At 43.3% G+C, this 15,667-nt stretch overlaps 1 protein-coding gene across 2 annotated transcripts in view; it reads right to left on the bottom strand.

The window, feature by feature from the left end:
- Positions 1–15,667, bottom strand: part of TTC21B (tetratricopeptide repeat domain 21B) — a 450,819-nt gene that overhangs the window by 54,827 nt on the left and 380,325 nt on the right. For both annotated transcript variants that reach the window (XM_029605659.1, XM_029605657.1), the window contains exon 26: positions 4,135–4,359. In XM_029605659.1, the coding sequence (XP_029461519.1) occupies positions 4,135–4,359 (225 nt within the window). The remainder of the gene's footprint in view (positions 1–4,134; positions 4,360–15,667) is intronic.

The raw sequence follows: 15,667 nt of genomic DNA on the forward strand, positions 1-15,667 counted from the left end.
CACTCCACTGTTTACCCTTTTCCACTGAAAAAGTTGACCATTTAATCCTACTCTCTGTTTCCTGTGTTTAACCAGTTTGTAATCCACGAAAGGATATTGCCTCCTATCCCATTACTTTTTAGTTTTCTTAGAAGCCTCTCATGAGGGACTTTGTCAAACGCCTTCTGAAAATCCAAATACACTACATCTACCAGTTCACCTTTATCCACATGTTTCTTAACCTCTTCAAAAAAATGAAGCAGATTTGTTGGGCAAGACTTCCTTGGGTAAATCCATGTTGACTGTGTTCCATTAAACCATGTCTTTCTATATGAACTACGATTTTGATCTTTAGAAAAATTTCCACTATTTTTTCTGGCACTGAAGTCAGGCTCACTGGTATATAGCTACCCGGATCGCCCCTGGAGCCTTTTTTAAATATTGGGGATATATTAGCCACCCTCCAGTCTTCAGGTACAATGGATGATTTTAATGATAGGTTACAAATTTTAACTAATAGATCATAAATTTCATTTTTTAGTTCCTTCAGTACCCTAGGATGCATACCATCCGGTCCAGGTGATTTGCTACTCTTTGGTTTGTCAATCTGGCCTACTACATCTTCCAGGTTCACAGAGATTTGGTTCAGTTCATCTGACTCATCACCCTTGAAAACCATCTCCAGAACTGGTATCTCCCCAACATCCTCATTAGTAAACACGGAAGCAAAGAATTCATTTAGTCTTTCTGCAATGGCCTTATCTTCCTTAAGAGCCCCTTTAACCCCTCGGTCATCTAATGGTCCAACCAAATCCCTCACAGTTTTCTCGCTTCAGATATATTTAAAAAAGTTTTTATTATGAGTTTTTGCCTCTATGGCCAACTTCATTTCAAATTCTCTCTTCGCCTGTCTTATCAATGTTTTACACTTAACTTGACAATGCTTATGTTTTATCCTATTTTCATCAGATGGATCCTTCTTCGAATTTTTGAAGGATGTTTTTTTTTGCTAAAATAACTGTAATCGTTTTGCCTTCCTTTCACCTTTCTTAGTACATGGAATACATCTGGACTGCACCTCTAGGATTGTATTTTAAACAATGTCCATACCTGTTGAACACTTTTAACCTTTGCAGCTGCACCTTTCAGTTTTTTCTAACTATTTTCCTCATTTTATCAAAGTTTCCCTTTTGAAAGTTTAGTGTTAGAGCTGCAGATTTACTTATTGTCCTCCTTCCAGTTATTAGTTTAATTTGATCATGTTATGATCACTATTGGCAAGTGGCCCCATCACCGTTACCTCTCTCACCAAATCCTGCATTCCACTAAGTATTAAATCTAAAATAGCTCCCTCTCTTGTTGGTTCTTGAACCAATTGCTCCATGAAACAGTCATTTATTACCTCCAGGAACTTTATGTCTCTAGTAAGTCCTGATGTTACATTTACCCAGTCAATATTGGGGTAATTGAAATCTCCCATTATTATTACACTGTCAAATTGGTTAGCTTCCCTAATTTCTTTTAGCATTTCATCATCTATCTGACCATTTTGTCAAAGTGGACAGTAGTATACTCCTATCACTATACTCTTACCCAACACACATGGGATTTCTTCCCATATAGATTCTACTGAGCATTTAGTCTCTTGTATCATCTTTATCCTGTTAGATTCTCTATGCTCCAAGGTCATAAAGTGCCACACCCTCACCAAGTTGATCTCACTATGATTGCGATATAATTTGTACCCTGATATAGCACTGTCCCATTGGTTATCCTCCTTCCACCAAGTCTCTGTGATGCCAATTATGTCAATCTCATCATTTACTGCTATACAATCTAACTCTCCCATCTTACTTCTTAGACTTCTGGCATTGGCATACAGACATTTCAAAGTGTGGTTTTTGTTTGTATTAACAACCTGCTTTTCAGGTGTTAGGGATAATTTGGAAATCATTAGCGTTGGTGATTTTTTACATATAGGCACATGGACTACGTTTGCTGTTATTGGAACCTCTCTGTTGGGATGCCCTAACTCTCTTGTTTCATTAGTATCCTTCAAGGATACATTTCTCCGAACCATGCCCTCCTGAGTGACTGTCGGCTTTCCCCCTTGTTCTAGTTTAAAAGCTGCTCCAGCTCCTTTTTTGAAAGTTAGTGCCAGTAGCTTGGCTCCACTCTGGTTAAGGTGGAGCCCATCCTTTCAGAAAAGTCTCCCCCTTCCCCAAAAGTTTCCCCAGTTCCTTACAAAACTGAATCCCTCTTCCGTGCACCATCATCTCATCCACACATTGAAACTCTGGAGCTCTGTCTGCCTCTGGGGACCTGCATGTGGAACAGGAAGCATTTCAGGGAATGCCACCCTGGAGGTTCTTGATTTCAGCTTTCTACCTACAATCCTAAATTTGGCTTCCAGAACCTGTCCCCCACATTTTCCTATGTCGCTGTTGCCCACATGTACCACGACAGCCGGCTCCTCCCCAGCACTGTCTATAACCCTATCTAGGTGACGCGTGAGGTCTGCCACCTTAGCACCAGGCAGGCAAGTTACCAGGCGGTCCCTCATGTCCACCAGCCACCCTGGTGGACCCTTTCCTCCTGGGCAGTAGCCCTGGGAGACTTGTCCTCAGTGTGAAAGGACAATACATCACCTGGAGAGCAGGTCCTTGCTTCAGGCTACACCATGGTGATGTTCTCCTACTGGGAGACCTTTCTGATCCAAGGCAGCACTGGGGCTGCCAGACTGGATTTGGGACTTGGCTTCTATGTCCCTGAAGGTCTCATCAATGTACCTCTCTGTCTGCCTCAGCTCCTCCAAGTCTGCAACTCTAGCCTCCAGAGATCGGTCTCATTCCCTGAGAGCCAGGAGCTCTTTGCACCGAGTACACACATACAATCTCTCACCGGTGGGTAAAAAAATCATACATGTGACATTCAATGCAAAAGACTGGAAAGCCCCCCTCTTGCTGCTGGACTGCTGCCTTCATCTTAGTTTTATTGAGTTCCTAGTTAAGTTTAGGAAACTAATGGAGTTGGAATTAGAATACTTTAAATTTAAATTAATCAGCTGGTGTCCTATAAGCGGATGATTAAACTTTCAATAAGGGCTGGTAGAATAGTATGATTTAGATAAGACCCTGATTGATTTTTAATGAGAAAGTGTCTCTTGCCTAAAAATCATGGGTTGAGTGGGTGGGAAAGACAGACACTAGAATTAGCTATCTCTGACTTGCTTATTACCTCAGACACACACAAACTTTATAGAATATATCCCTCTATTTCACCTTTCACCAAACCTTTATTAGTCCAAATATTTCCCAAAGCTATACTTACCAATCTTCTTTAACCACCATTAAATTGATCTTCACTCAGCTAACTTAAGGGTTTGAGATTTGTGTGCTATTAGCGCGCACTTCCTGACCTCTTCTACTGCAAGGGGTGCGGGGCCTCTGGAAGCTGGTGCTGTGGAATTCAGTCCCTGGATTGCTTGCGGTGACCTCTGGATTCTTCTCCTGGGGGATGCTGGGAGCAGTATGCAGATGAGCCTTCCGGTCCTCTTCTACTGCCATGTATAAATATTATACGTTTCCACCTTGCATGATACTGTCCACAACCGTATCCCTCTTACACCTCCCTTTGAAAATCCTTACTGATCCATAAGACAGATGGTTACAAACACACTATCACACCAGATTTCTGTTCTCCTGTAAATCTCTGCTTTCCTTCGACTTCTCACCTGGAGCGTACAAGCTCATCCACTTCTTCCTTCTGCATTGACAGCCAACCCCCATGAATCAGGCATAGCTGTATTCACAATGGAGACAGTAGAAGAAGCCAAGAAGAAAAAAAATCTAAGTAAGCTAAGCACTTTAGTGTGATTGTGCTATTTAGTGTGCCCTTTGTTAAATATGCTCATGATATTTATACAATGCATTTTCAGAGTTCCATCTACAATAGCATGAGCACACTATTTCTGACAATTTTTATCAGGAGAGCACTAAATCTTTTGCAGAGCTTGTTAGATACCTTTTAAATAAACTCTTTAAATGTTTTTGCAAGCCCACACTAAAACTGGTTTTATGCAAATTTGATTGCATAGGCCCTTCAATGTAGCCTGGAATTTGACATTATAAAGAGATTTTATTTTATATTGATTACCTTGTTGTGACGAAGACAACGTTTTAACAGTTCACCAGCCATATCATATTTTCCAGATTGAATATAAATATCAGCAAGAAGCAACCAACTCTTCTCAAATTCCTCTGCCTCAATGGCATTCCAGTTCATTTTTGAAATGCGTTTTAATTGATTTCTGGCACGTGGAGTTTGTTTCAAGATCATGTATGCTGTTGCCATTCCCAAAAGTGCAGGGATATGATCTTTCTGTAAAAAGAAAATCCAAGTTTTGAGATTAGCATTCCAAACATGTTTGAAATAATATGTAAAGGGCTAAACATACTAAAGGTTTTCTTCCATTCAGTACACAATATATAGTAAATATCTCTTAACAGCAGATACATCAATCTATACCATACGCTTTAACATTCTGACCATATGCTTGCTCAAATAGCCACAATTTTACAAGTTTGTCCTCACATTTACATACATATATTTTTTGGGATTTTAACATTGAACTATAGCATTTATAAGGATAATGAATCTTTAGTGTGGAAAATACAGTACACATATATTGGTAATTGAACTATATAGCACAAATAATTATGAGCAACACAAAGTTGCTTTTTTTACTTTTACATGTGAATGTTACAATAGCTCTACATCATGAATTTTATATCAGTCCACCTTCTTATTTAATATAACTTTAAAAGGCAGTGAACACATTTAAAAGAAGGGAACTCTTTTTGAGAACATGACTATAATATCTATACAGAATAAACCCACTATTAAAGGCTGCACCAAACAATCAATACAGAAAAGCCACAGTTTTAATGAGTAAGTAAATATAGGCATATATATACCACAAATAAATGTTAATATAGAAAAGAAGGCGGCAACTCCGGTCATGGAGTGCCACAAATAGAGCAGATTTTCAGAATATCCACAACGAATTTGCATAAGGTATATTTGCATATATTGCCTCCACTGTATGCAAATATATTTCATGCATATTCACTGTGGATTTCCTAAAAACCAGACCTTTTTGTGCCACTCCAGGGATGGAGTTCCCTACTCCTGATATAAAACATAACTAGCACAGAAAATCTCCCTTAATGTAACTGAAAAGAAAGGGATAATGTACAGCAATTGAGAAGCATAAAAAGGAGCCCACAAAAAAAGACTTGTGGGGATGCACAGATATCCCAAGGAACCTCTTTTTGTCACAGCCAGGGTGAGCATCATCCTCCTTGACCTACGTGCTATTTTTAACACTACTGATTACCATCTACTCATTGACATTCTGTACTCATTCAGATTTCAGAACTTCGCCCTATCTTGGTTTTCCTCTTCCATCTCCTATTGTACTTTTAATTTAGCCTCTGTTGGATCCTCTTTCAACACTATTCTACCATCAGTAGGAGTGGCAAAGGCCTATGTCCTGGCTCCACTTCTATCTCTACACTTATTCCCCTGGTGTTCTGCTTTTCTCCTATGGTTTCAGTACCATGTTTTTGCCAATGATGTCCAGAGTTACCTCTGCATCCGAATTATACTGAGAATCCAGTCCCAAATTTCAGTCTGCTTGACTGAAATCTCCAGCTGAAATGTCCCACCTTAAACTTAATACGGCCAAGATAGAACTTTTAAAAAATCTTTTCTCCCAAACTCATTTTCCAACTTCCCTCTCTATCTTTGTAGATACTCATTTTCCTACTTCCTTTAACCTGCAATCTTGGATGATGTTCAATTCCTCTCTCAACTCTGCACATATCTAAAATTCTGCTAAAATATGATGATTCCTTCCCTATATGGCCACCAAAAGCTGTTCCTTCCTTTTGAAATAACCAACTAAAATTCTTATCCACTCTCTTATCATTTCTCATTTAGATTACAACAACCTGCTCCTCATGTCTCCCAATGAACCATCTATCTCCAGTACAGTCTGTAAAATTCAGTTGCTCTACTTATTTTTTTTTCCAGTGCCATTATGGTCATGTAACCTTTCTTCTCAAGTCACTACATTGGTTCCCCTGGCACTTCATGCTTCTCCTACTTACTTACAAATGCTTTCATTATGCAGCTTCCTTACTTACAAATGCCTTCATTCTGCAGCTCCTCATTACCTTCCCATTCATTCCTAGCCCCTTCACTCCTCATGATCTCTGTTTATCATCCAAGTTACTTTTATCTGTGCCCTTCTCCACTGCCAAATCCACACTTTTCATCTTGTCACACCATATGTCTGAAAGAGCTTTTCTGTTTTGGTGTCTCATGCTCTTTCTCTGGCCAAATTCAAGGTTCACCAAAAAATGTACCTTTGGCAGTTGCTTTTAAATTTTACTCCCAGGCCCTTGCTGATCACGCCCATTGATTTTAATCATGTTGACAGCTCTTTGTAGTATGAGACAAGAGATACACTCCTCATACAATACCCCTAACTCTTAAATCATAGAACAGTGGTATTGTAAATCGATCAGGGTAAAATGTTGACATAAATAGAGGAAATACAGAGGTCCAAGAGTATGACAGTTGCTCGTGCACTTCTGTGACTAGCACACCCTTAATCTGACGCATTGATGTCAGGACCACATTGGGGACCAGGACTGCCAGAGCGCCATGGTCACCCTTGATGCTGTCGAGGGGCCAGGGCGTCCTCGATGTCATAAAGGCCTTCCATGCCATGGATGCCTCAGTCCCATCCATTCCTTTGTAAGATGCTGCCAAAGGAGAAAAGAGATACCTGAATCCACCACTAGTAAGGATGAATGCTGTTGCAATGGTGGAGGGGAGAGAAAGGTCCATGTTAGACAGAGAATGGGAGTAGAGATAGGGATGATGCTATGTGGGTGACTGGGAGAATTTGATTAATATTATTTGGCCAGCCTGGCTTCTGTACACAAAAATAAACCCTGATATTTACCCAGAAAAATGATTCATATTTTTCCACTTATTTTCTCCTGTTTTTGTTCTTGTCATATTAAACCCTGATAAATTACTAGAAAACTAAAAAAAAAATGAAAACCGAAAATGAAGGTCCCTAAAGAGGCACTTAGCCAGGTAAGTCCAAAAAGCGCTACTTGTCTAAGTAGCGCTTTTCAGACTTATTCGGCTAAGTAACGCCTGCTGCTACTTAGCCAGATATGTTGGAATTTAGCCGGGTAAGTGTGAGCAAATGATATATCCGTGTATTTGCACTTCAAATTTTAAAAGGATATACAAATCAATTTTACTTGCATTAATTAGATGCTTTTACCCCCTCCGTAAGTCGACTTTTATGTTAGCTCTGTGGACACTTGAGCCAGCATGAGCGCTGGAACCACCACTGAGGGATGGCCCCCAGAGGTCCTCGTTGCCGGGAGGCGATACAGGGCCAGGAGATCCAGCTGGAGCTTCACCAACTCATGTTCCCCTCAGGTTGAGCCCTTGGGTACTGGGGTCAGCAGGATTTAGGCGGTGGTCTCCTGGCGATGAGAAGTCCAAGAGGAGAAGCAGTGTTGGGGAGTCTGGGTTGAGGCTGGCGAAGGTCAGTGATACCGTGGACAGTCCGGAAGTCAGGGCAGGTGGCGAACAGGCAGTACTAGATACCAGGCCAGAGGTCAGGGCAGGCAGTGGACACAAAGGAAGCAGGAAATAAGCCAAAGTTGAGACCAAGAAGACAATCCGAGGAGCAGGGAACCAGGAACTGGAGTAACAGAACCAAGGGTACAGGAACAGGCAGAACTCAGGATCAGAAACAGGCAGGAACGCAGCAACAAGCACTCTACAAGCAGGACCTGTAGCCAGGCAAGGAACACTGATCTGACCTAGGCTTTAATAGCCTGAAGACCTGACGTCATCTTCAGGAGCTGGGCCAAAGTTTCCCGCCGTGGCCTCTTTAAGACATGGCAAATGCCGCGTGTGCAGGGAGCCTGTCGGTGGCATCTGAGGCTGCGTGGAAGAAACGCTGCAGCTGGGGTCAGGACAGGGCCGCCCTGTGCCATCAGAGGACGAGCCCGGAGTCGGTGCCTGCCAGGGCAGGTAAGGGGGCCTAGCTGCAGCAGACCACGGCAGGGATTCCCAACATTTTACACGCGATAAGTCAGGGGATTTTATAACAGACATGCGGCAATGAAATTACTAATTTTACCAATTAGTCTACCGGTTCACCCGGTCCATCTGCAGGTCATGAAGACCCTTCTGGCTCTTCAGCCTGAAATCCCCTCATTTCACCCACACCCACTACCCAGTCATTTTTTCACTTTCAAGATGTTTACTCTCACTCACATCAGATATTGAGCAGGAGTAAATATACGCAAGTAAAAGACTTATATATTTCACTTTGGCAGGTTGTAAAATAGCAATTTACCTGTGCAAATGTTGGCTCCTCCCAGTTCACACAAATGTGCTCATGGACTCAGATTTACATTTGTATGTTGAAGTTTTTAAAATAAATATCTAACAGAAATCGTGGTAATAATATGACAATCTTGTATATATGAACCACGTTTAATGAGATGCCAAAACAAAAAATATTTTTATAGCGACAATAACCCTCATACGGGAGCCAACTTAATATATAAGACATGTTAATTTCATGGGATTTTTAACCCAACCCAAAGTGAATAGCTCATCATATAGATGTTGAATAATCATCGGGTTTGTTGCAGTGGACCCTAATTTATTTTTCTTTTTCTTTCTTTTCCCTTTTTTTTTTAAAATATTATAGTTCACAATAATCCTTCTATCTATAGAGTCCACAGTTTAACTTAATTGTTCCTCAAAAATATACATATATCCACAGATAAGAAAACACTTATCATGATGTTGAGCTGTGTTGCAACTCCATATGCCCTTCTTAAAATGCCCAGTTCTGTGCCGCAGTTCCGAACTTAAACTGCTTTCACCACAGCGTGCGACACAGTGTGTGTTTCGTGTAAAGAACTCGTCAGGGGCTTGGGCTTCAAGTACACCAGAAACGCCGAGAGGAAGTTTATCCGCAGAAAAATTTGATTTGAATTAAACGAAGTTTTTAAAATAGCATGCACTCGCATATATGCTATTTTATACACTTAAATACTATAGTATGCATTCACCTACATAAATTTATGTGCCTGCATGTAAACCGTTGCGATGGTATATAAAAGATGTTAATTAAATAAATAAATAAATACTAATTATTACAAGTGCAACATTTGAAAATTCATGTTAAAGTGTGGACAAATACTTCAGTTTGGTTTTCACTAAGGAAGGCATTTGTAGAAGGCTTGTTACTGGCTAGCAAGAGTAAGGATTTGAGTGGGGTAGATACAGCTCCATTTACAGAAGAAAGTGCTGGGTGGAATTGGGAAAACTGAAAATGGACAAGGCCGTGGGGCCGGACGAAATACATCCCAGGAAACTTGGGGAGATCTGAGAAATGCTGGTGGTCTGCTGAAGGACTTATATTTATTTATTTTATTTAAGGTTTTTCTATACCGGCATTCATGAACTTGTTCACATCATGTCGGTTTACATAAAAAACAGGGGTGTGAAGAATACAACCAAGAACAAATAAACGTGATGAAGAGATGCAGTTACAATTAACAGGGCTGATGAACTTGGATAGGAGGAAATAAAAGAGATAGGTTAATTAAATACAAGAGTACAATATATATATGGAGTCCAAAATATACAGCTTCTTTGTAGAGAATTTATTGGTGGTGCGTGTTAGGTGGAGTTCGGGAAGGCTTGCCTGAACAGCCATGTCTTGAGTCTTTTCCTAAAGGTTAGGAAAAGACTTGTTCAATAGATCCTTGGAGATGGGAGCAGTGCCACAGGAATGGAGAGCGGTCGTGGTCCTGTGTCACAAAAGTGGTAACAAGGAGGAGGCTAGAAACTAAAGACCAGTTAGCCTTACCTCAGTGGTGGAAAAATGAATGGAGAGACTGGTAAAGGAAAATATAATGACCTATCTGTAAGCCAATGGGTTACAGGATCTGAGATGACATGGTTTTACCAGAGGAAATTCCTGTCAAACGAATCTGATTAATTTTTTGATTGGGTGACTAGAGAATTAGATCAAGGAAAATCGCTAGATGTGGTGTACTTGGATTTTAGCAAGGCTTTTGATACGGTCCCTCATAGAAGGCTTGTATGAAATGAGAAGCCTTGGGGTGGATACCAAGGTAGTGAAATGAATCATAAACTGGCTGACAGTTGCAGTGAGTAGTGATAAATGAAACCTATTTTGTTTTTCTCTGCCTCATGTGAGTTATCTTTTTGGGAGCTGGCCCCAATGGGAGATAAAATGGAACAGGTAATACAGGTCCTGGCCACTGGACAGCCACAGCTGCAAAACACTATACAAACAAATAGATAAACAGCAGCAGCTACAAGACAAATTAATGCAACAAGGCGCAGTCTTAACTCAGCTAGCTGAGGCCCTGCAATTAGCTATGATTGGAATACCTCAGGCACTTTCACCTGCGCATATCTTGTTTAAAATGAAGGGAGGTGAGGACCTGGATGTCTTTCTAAAGAATTCTGAACGGACTGCCAGCCTGTTGGCCTGGCCGGAGACCAGCTGGACAACTTGCTTGGCTAATTTGCTCACCAGCAAGAGTTAAGCAGTATTTCAGGCCGCCAATCCAGATGGGAGGGCTTCCTATGAGGATGTCAAGGCCACAATAATATTCTGGGGTACTCCCCAGAATACTATCGGAAGCAGTTCTGATGGGCGACTCTTCAGCCCAGAGAGATTCCCAGAAACCTCTTTTAGTGTTTGAAAGATGCTGGATGGAAGTGGCTCCAGCCGGAGGTAAGGCAGGACTGGAAGTGGCTCATCAAATATTACTGGAGCAGTTCCTAGACAGTCTGGATCTGCCCATGTGGAATTGGGTTTGTTGACACACCAGACTCTCTCTGGAGAGAGCCCTGGAAGTGGCATAGCCAGTCTACTTTTTGTAAGAAAGGGATTAAGGTGCTCAGGGAAACCATCTTGAACTTTTCTCTTTTGATGAATTTGTTCAAGGCCCTCAGGTCTAGTATATGATGGAGTCCTCCTGTTTTCTTTGGTATCAGGAAGTACTGGGAGTAAAATCCCAACGGGTTTGACTGCTCTGGCCATTAAGGAGGAGGAGAGCTCCACTACTAGTACTTCCTGATGTGCAACCAGACCCCTGGGGGCAATCTGGTAGGGTATCCAATAGGTTCAATCTGTACCCTTCGTGAATGATGGAGAGAACCTACTGGCCTGAAGTTACACTGGGTCATCGGTTCACAAAGAACTGAAGCCTTCCCAAGACCAGCAAATCCATCGTTCTGGATATGGGCAACTTGGCTGTGACCCCTGTGATCCAGTCAAAACCCCATTACAGGAGTTGATTGAGGCACCGGCTTAAGATTTGGAGTTCACTGTTGCCTGGCGTGGCCATGAGAGCCATGATGTGACTGATGGGAACAAGGAGGTGGAAGAAGGACTTCTTGGGCCCAGACCTCGACAACCTCCAAAATGGGGAGGGCGGGTCCTGAGTGATAGTGGAGAGCTGCTGCAGGGTCACATGGTGGTCCTGGATTTGGGCCACCGTGTCCTTGACCGTATCTTCAAAGAGATTCTCTCCCATACAAGGCACATCAGCAAGTCACTCCTGCATCTCTGGTCTGAGATCCAAAGACCGCAGCCATGCGAGTGTGCGGGGTCTGATTCCCACTGCTGAGATACCTAATGCTATTTCAAAAACATTGTAGGTTGAATGGACCCCCGTATTTTCCGCACTCCAGGTTCTGATGCCCCAGGGAAAGGAGGGTGTCTTTCTGCCGCTGAGATAGTTGCTTGGAAATGTCCTGTACCTGCTTCCTGATGTCCTGTGTATATTGGCTCATGTAGAGCTGGTAGGCTGCTTTGCGGGCAATAAGTATAGCACCATGGAACACCTTTCTCCCATGTGCATCCACTCTGTGATCCTTCCCCGGGAGCTCCAAAGAATTGGTCTGAGAGCATTTGGTCTTCTTGAGAGCTGATGCTTGTTGAATCTGAGAGCCTTTAGGATGAAATAAATCACATCTGTCTCCCTGTTAATGGGAGGCACTGTGAGGGGCTGTTCTCACATCCTCAAAAGTAAATCCACAAGGATCTTATGCACTGGGACTGCCACCATCTCCTTGGGAGGCTCCATGAACTAGAGCAGAGCTTTCCAAACTTTTCATGTTGGTGACACACTTTTTAGACAAACATAATTTCGGGACACAGTAATTCAGTCTACTAGCAAACCAGAGGTTGTATGCAGTGTAACAAAGGAAAAAAGAAACATCACCCATCCTTATAAAACAAATCAAGAAATATAAAATCATCAGCAGTAAAACTGTACTAACAAAAAGAACATATTTCGAAACAGCTGATGAGTGGAATATCCAATAATTAAAAACTCATATAAAACATTTCCAGATACCAACAAAATATTTCAAAATAGCAGACACAAAGACCCAGTAATGAAAAATAATAAGGATACAAACATTTTTTTGCTCTGCATACCTGGGAACGTTTGATATCCAGGTGTCCTGAGATTGTTCTGAATTAGCAGGAGGAGGGGTGGTTTGCTTGGAACTTTCTCCTCTCTCAGTCACATACCAGCGCTCTCTCTCACACTGGCTCTCAATGACACACCTATACACACATGCTCTCAGTACTCACATATACACATGTTTTTTCTCTCTCACTTATATAGGCTCTTAATTACACATTTACACACATGCTGTCTATCTTTTCACGCTTACAGACACACAGGCTTTCAATCACACACATACATGCTGTCTTTTTCTCTCACACACAGACTCTCATTCACATGCTTACAAACATGTCCTCTCTTTCTCTCATTTACACACAGGCTCTCAATCACATACTCACATGCTCCCTCACCTAAATCAGCTCTCAATCACACACAGACACACATGGTCTCTTTCTCTCATTTAAACACAGGCTCTCAATCACATACTCACATGCTCCATCACCTAAACCAGCTCTCAATCACACACAGACACACATGATCTCTCTCTTACTTATACACACAGGCTCTTAATCATACATACACATGATTTCTCTCACACACAAAGGATCTCAATCATACACACATACTCTTTCACACAAACAGGTTTTCAATCACAAACTTACACATACAGGTTCCCAATGATAAACTTACATTCATGCTCTCTCTCTCACAGGCAGGCTCTCAATCACAGACATACTCTCTTTCACATGTACAGGCTCTCAATCATTCACATACATGCAATCTCTCACTCTCTCATACACACACACAGGGCCCCGCGGCCCGGAAGAGGAAGTGGAGTGTATCGGGTGAGTGCGCGGCAAGAAGAGGCCACGCTAGTGCGCTCGGCATCGGCCCGAAGAAAAGAAGACTGCAGCGCGGCTCGGAGGAAAATGTTCAACCGCGGCCGATGGGACTCCGCCTCCGCGAGGGCTGAAAATGAAGAGGTTAGCATTGGGAGGAGGAGCATTGGGAGGAGGAGGCTGCTGCTGCGAGGCGCGAGTTCCCCCGGGAACTCGCGCCTCGCGGCAGCAGCCTCCTCCCAACGCTAACCTCTTCATTTTCAGCCCTCGCGGAGGCGGAGTCCCATCGGCCGCGGTTGAACATTTTCCTCCGAGCCGCGCTGCAGTCTTCTTTTCTTCGGGCCGATGCCGAGCGCACTAGCGTGGCCTCTTCTTGCCGCGCACTCACCCGATACTCTCCACTTCCTCTTCCGGGGGAGGGGGGCGGGAAGAAGAGAGCACGCCGGTGCCGCTGACTCCAGCTGTCCTGCCGCGTTCCGCCCAGGCGGAGGAGGACCGGGGAGCAGCTGGGTCAGCGGGAAAGTGTGGCGATACTTGTCTGCGAGCCAGATGCAGCATATCTGGCTCGGAGCCATGGGTTCCCGGTCCCTGCACTTGCCGGTGTGTCACGTGCACCGGGCTTGCGCGACACACCGGCACACCTCAGGCGACACAGTAAAGTGTCGCGACACACACTTTGGAAAGCTCTGAACTAGAGGATATCTAGCATTTTGTGTTTGGTTTGCCCTTCAATCCTCAAATAAAATGAGATTGCCTCCACCTGCGAGGGAGAGGTCCTCCAGTAGAGATTTCCTTCGATCCTCTGGAGGAAATGGATCTGAGGGAAACTATACAAAGTATTACCTGGGTCTCGGTGTCTTCTCTGGCATTGGAGAGGTTTCCTCCTCCGAGAACTGGAGATAACAAATGGAGCAGCAGGTGGTGGCAGTGGTACACTGCAGGGCATCAATGCCGTTGTCAGTGCCGTCGGTGCTGCGTTGTAGAGGCCGTGCATCGCCTTCTCGACAGCCAGCTGCACACACCTCTCCACTTTCTCCTCAAACATCGCTGATGCCAAAAAAGGCTGGGACGCAGAAGATGTAACCAGATTCTCTCAGAACCGAAAGGAGAATCAGTGGCTGGCATCGAGACTGATGTAGTCCATGGTATACCCCCAGCATTGATGGAGAACTGGATCTCCTCGCCGCAGGGTCGCTTTAGGAACATCACAGCAGAAGCTGGTGCAACCCCATGCCCGGCACTGAGCATTGACGTGGACCGATGCCAATGCTTCTTTGGCTTCCCTCAATGCTCGGATTGGTCCTTCCCCGGTGCTGAGGCCAAGGATGACAAACCAGACATCCTTGTTTTGGAGGATGCTGACGAAGGCTGGTTTCTGCCATCCCTATCACCCGATGACTTCAACAGATGATGTCAATGGCTCGATATCCATTGATGCAGCTCTGAAGTTTCTCAATGCTGATGTTTCCGATGCCGATAGATTGGTCTTCTCTGGCCCAAAGAGATGCCCATATTGTTGAGCAGGATCTTATGTCCCTTCAGGATCATCCTGGCGCACTTGCTGCAACTCTGGACGTTGTGTGATGCCCCAACGAAGAGGACAAATCTTTCATGGGGGTCCATGATAGACATTGTCCCTGTACACCTGGGGCACCACTTAAAACACAAAGTGGACATGTTATCACGAAATAAAAGGGACGCAAGATCGAAATCGATGGTGCTGGCCGTCGATGGCTGGCAAGCACAGAGCACACCGTTGTCCCGGGAGATTAACAACGAAAATAAACTTACCAAAAAAAAAGCAAAAAACCTATCTAGGATGCTAACAGAAGAAGCGGGGGAACCCCGTGATGACCGTTCAAAGAAGCAAAAATTATTTATGAAAAAACATGTTTTAATGAATTAGGCCAAAAAAGTTGCCAAAGTGAGGCTCTCACACAACTGTGAGATGACAGGCTCTGCGGAAAAGAAGAGATTGAAGGGGACCCCATGTGGATGTGTGGAATAATGAATGCCTGAGTATGCTCAATGAGACTCAGTCAAAGTTTTAGAAACTTTGACGTAAGTTTTCCGTGCTGGGTCCATCCAATGATATCACCCGTGTGCGAGGATTGCCATCCTGCTTGTCCTCGGAGAAAAAGGCAATCCCTGCTCAAACTGGGCTATTCAGAAAAGTGGTAATTAAAATAACCCATAGAATGTTCAAATGTTTTACATGGTTATGTTGCTGGGAGAAAGTTAGAGGGCTAAATATAAAGAGAGATGATATAT

The sequence above is a fragment of the Rhinatrema bivittatum genome, chromosome 6, assembly GCF_901001135.1.
Source record: "Rhinatrema bivittatum chromosome 6, aRhiBiv1.1, whole genome shotgun sequence".
NCBI classification, from domain to species: domain Eukaryota; kingdom Metazoa; phylum Chordata; class Amphibia; order Gymnophiona; family Rhinatrematidae; genus Rhinatrema; species Rhinatrema bivittatum.